Source organism: Camellia sinensis, chromosome 4 (assembly GCF_055761805.1).
Source record: "Camellia sinensis isolate YWXY chromosome 4, ASM5576180v1, whole genome shotgun sequence".
NCBI lineage: Eukaryota > Viridiplantae > Streptophyta > Magnoliopsida > Ericales > Theaceae > Camellia > Camellia sinensis.
In genome coordinates this window covers 15,197,126-15,199,591 of record NC_138964.1, presented here as the reverse complement: position 1 = coordinate 15,199,591, position 2,466 = coordinate 15,197,126, and the positions used below count along the sequence as shown (strand labels likewise).

At 41.4% G+C, this 2,466-nt stretch overlaps 1 protein-coding gene across 1 annotated transcript; it reads left to right on the top strand.

Annotated features, from left to right (window-relative positions):
* Positions 1–237: 237 nt before the first annotated feature.
* On the top strand, positions 238–1,440 carry LOC114317312 (F-box protein At5g07610). Its single transcript, XM_028264018.2, has one exon. The coding sequence runs from the start codon at positions 238–240 to the stop codon at positions 1,438–1,440; it is 1,203 nt and encodes a 400-aa protein (XP_028119819.2).
* The last annotated feature ends 1,026 nt before the right edge of the window (positions 1,441–2,466 follow it).

Sequence of the window (2,466 nt, the reverse complement as noted above, 5' to 3'; positions counted from 1 at the left end):
AGCTGGGGTGAGAGCTGAGTGGGAGTTTGCATTGCAATTTGCCAGATTGGAGAATACTCACCAAGCTCTCTTCTTCGCTATGTATAATCCCTTCTTCTCCACTCTTCCTATTTCTTCTTCTCCTTCTTCTCCTTCCCCACCCCTAACCCTAACCCTATTCCTCTCCCTCTCCCTCTCCCTCTCCCTCTCCCTTGCCTCACCTCCCGATCGACCTCCTCCACCACCGCCTCCGCCGCCATGGCGTCCTCCTCAGTCCAACGCCGCCAACGTCGCCGTCTTTCTGTAAACACCACCGCCACCCTCACTCTCACCGCCGCCGAAAAAGTGATCGGAGACGACGATCTGCTCAGCCGGATCCTCATACGCCTACCGGCGAAACCTCTATTCCGATTCAAGACCGTATCCAAGAGATGGTGCTCTCTCATTTCGGATCCTTACGTTCTTCAACGCTGGATTTCTCCGAAATCTCCTTCCTCTTTCTTCTTACGAAGGTATTCTCGCTTTTCTCACAATATCAAATTCAATCACGTATCTCTCAATGGTCTTGTTAAACACAACAGTTCAATTGCTCCGCTATATCTCGATTTCTTCGATAACCGCGACCTTGTCATTATTTCCAAGTCCTGTAATGGCTTATTGCTCTGCACTTCCTCTTGTCCCGGTTTGGATTGTTGTAATCACAGCCGTTGCTATGTTCTCAACCCTACCACCCAGCAATATTCCACCATTCCTAGGCCTGTTGATGGGGGTCAGTACGACCACATAGTTTCCATCAACTTAGCATTTGACCCCTCTCTTTCACTTCACTACAAAATAATTGCTCTCATTTCCAGAAGAGACCTCAGCCCTGAATACCGAAGTACTGTATATTCGCCCGAAACTCGAACTTGGGTGAATTCTGTGCCCGTTATTTACCCATTGGATATGATAATTGCAAATGGTGTATTCTCTGATGGTAAGATCCATTGGCTTCGTCGCCACTCAGAAACATCATTAGCTTATGATATTAATCGAAATGAATCCTTTCCATTCCCAATGCCATATAGTATTGCAAAGTCCCCGGCGTATTTTGGGGAGTCTGGAGGTTATCTACTGTTCATTGAATCTATTCAAAATTGGGGTAATCAGTTTGATGTGTGGGGGTTGGAGAGCGACTATTCTCACTGGTTTGTGAAATATCGTGTTGACCTTGAGATGGGTGCATTGACTTTTCCAGGGATAATGTATGAAGTAGAAGTGCTTTGCTTCCTTGGAGGAGAAATTGAAGGGAATTTATGCTTGATCTTCTACCTGTCTTGTCAAGTCATATCCTACAACTTCAAGGATAGAAGTTTTAGGAAGGTTTGCAATTTGAAGCTGCGTCCTTATGATATTGAGAATATACAAATGTGTCCATCGGCTTTCATCCATCCATGCATGGAAACCATATTTGATGTTTGATGGCATTTCTTTGGAAAATAATCGGTGTCGTCTCCATTTCAATGTTTCATTTGTTTCCTTTCTAGTTTTTTTCTTCCTTCTAGTTAAGAATGTTTTTTGCCCTCTCTTGGTGTAGTAATTTCAACAGTTGTAAGCTTATTTATGCCTTTTGCAATGAAATGGTTTTCAATATCAAGGATGTGTCATTTATGATATGTTCAATTGATTTCATTTCCTGTTCGATTAAATTTATATATGGCTTTTGCAATGAAATAGTTTTGTTACATCAACAATGTGTCATTTCTAATATGATTGATTTTTACTTCCTGTTTGAGCTTATTGAGTTTCTAAGTAAGAACGTAATTCAAAACTTTGGTGAGGTGATGAAATGATGATGCATTTGCGAAGGCTGTGACCAATCAAAAACCTACGTTATCTTTACTATCGGTGAGTGCCAAAGTAATGATGAGTGAATGAAATATATTAAAAAACATGGTTGGACAATAATCAGTGAAATATTAGTTTGAAAGAGTGAGAGAGGATAGAGAGAGAGAGAGACACTGAATTGTTTCTGTTATTGTATATTTCTTACAAAGAGAATGCACTCTCTTTATAGAGAGAATGTGATGCATTGGATGCCCACCGAAAGCATAAAGAATTTACATTATAAAAGAGAAAGTGCTAAAGCTAATCATACACTAACATGCTAAAGCTATTTACAATCATACACTAATATCCCCCCGCAAACTCAAGGAGGGAAAGCATCAACCAAGTTGAGTTTGGAAACAAGATCATTGAAGCGGCCAGGAGGATGAGCCTTAGTGAAGATATCAGCGGGTTGATCGACGGAAGCAATAGGGAGAAGATGAACAGTACCACATGTAACATGCTGGCGAATGAAATGACAATCAATCTCAATATGTTTGGTGCGATCATGAAAAACATCATTGTGAGCAATCTGAATGGCATTTTGATTGTCACAATAGAGAGGGGTAGGACCAGAAGAAGAAACACCCATATCAGCAAGGAGCCAGCGAAGCCAGAGAA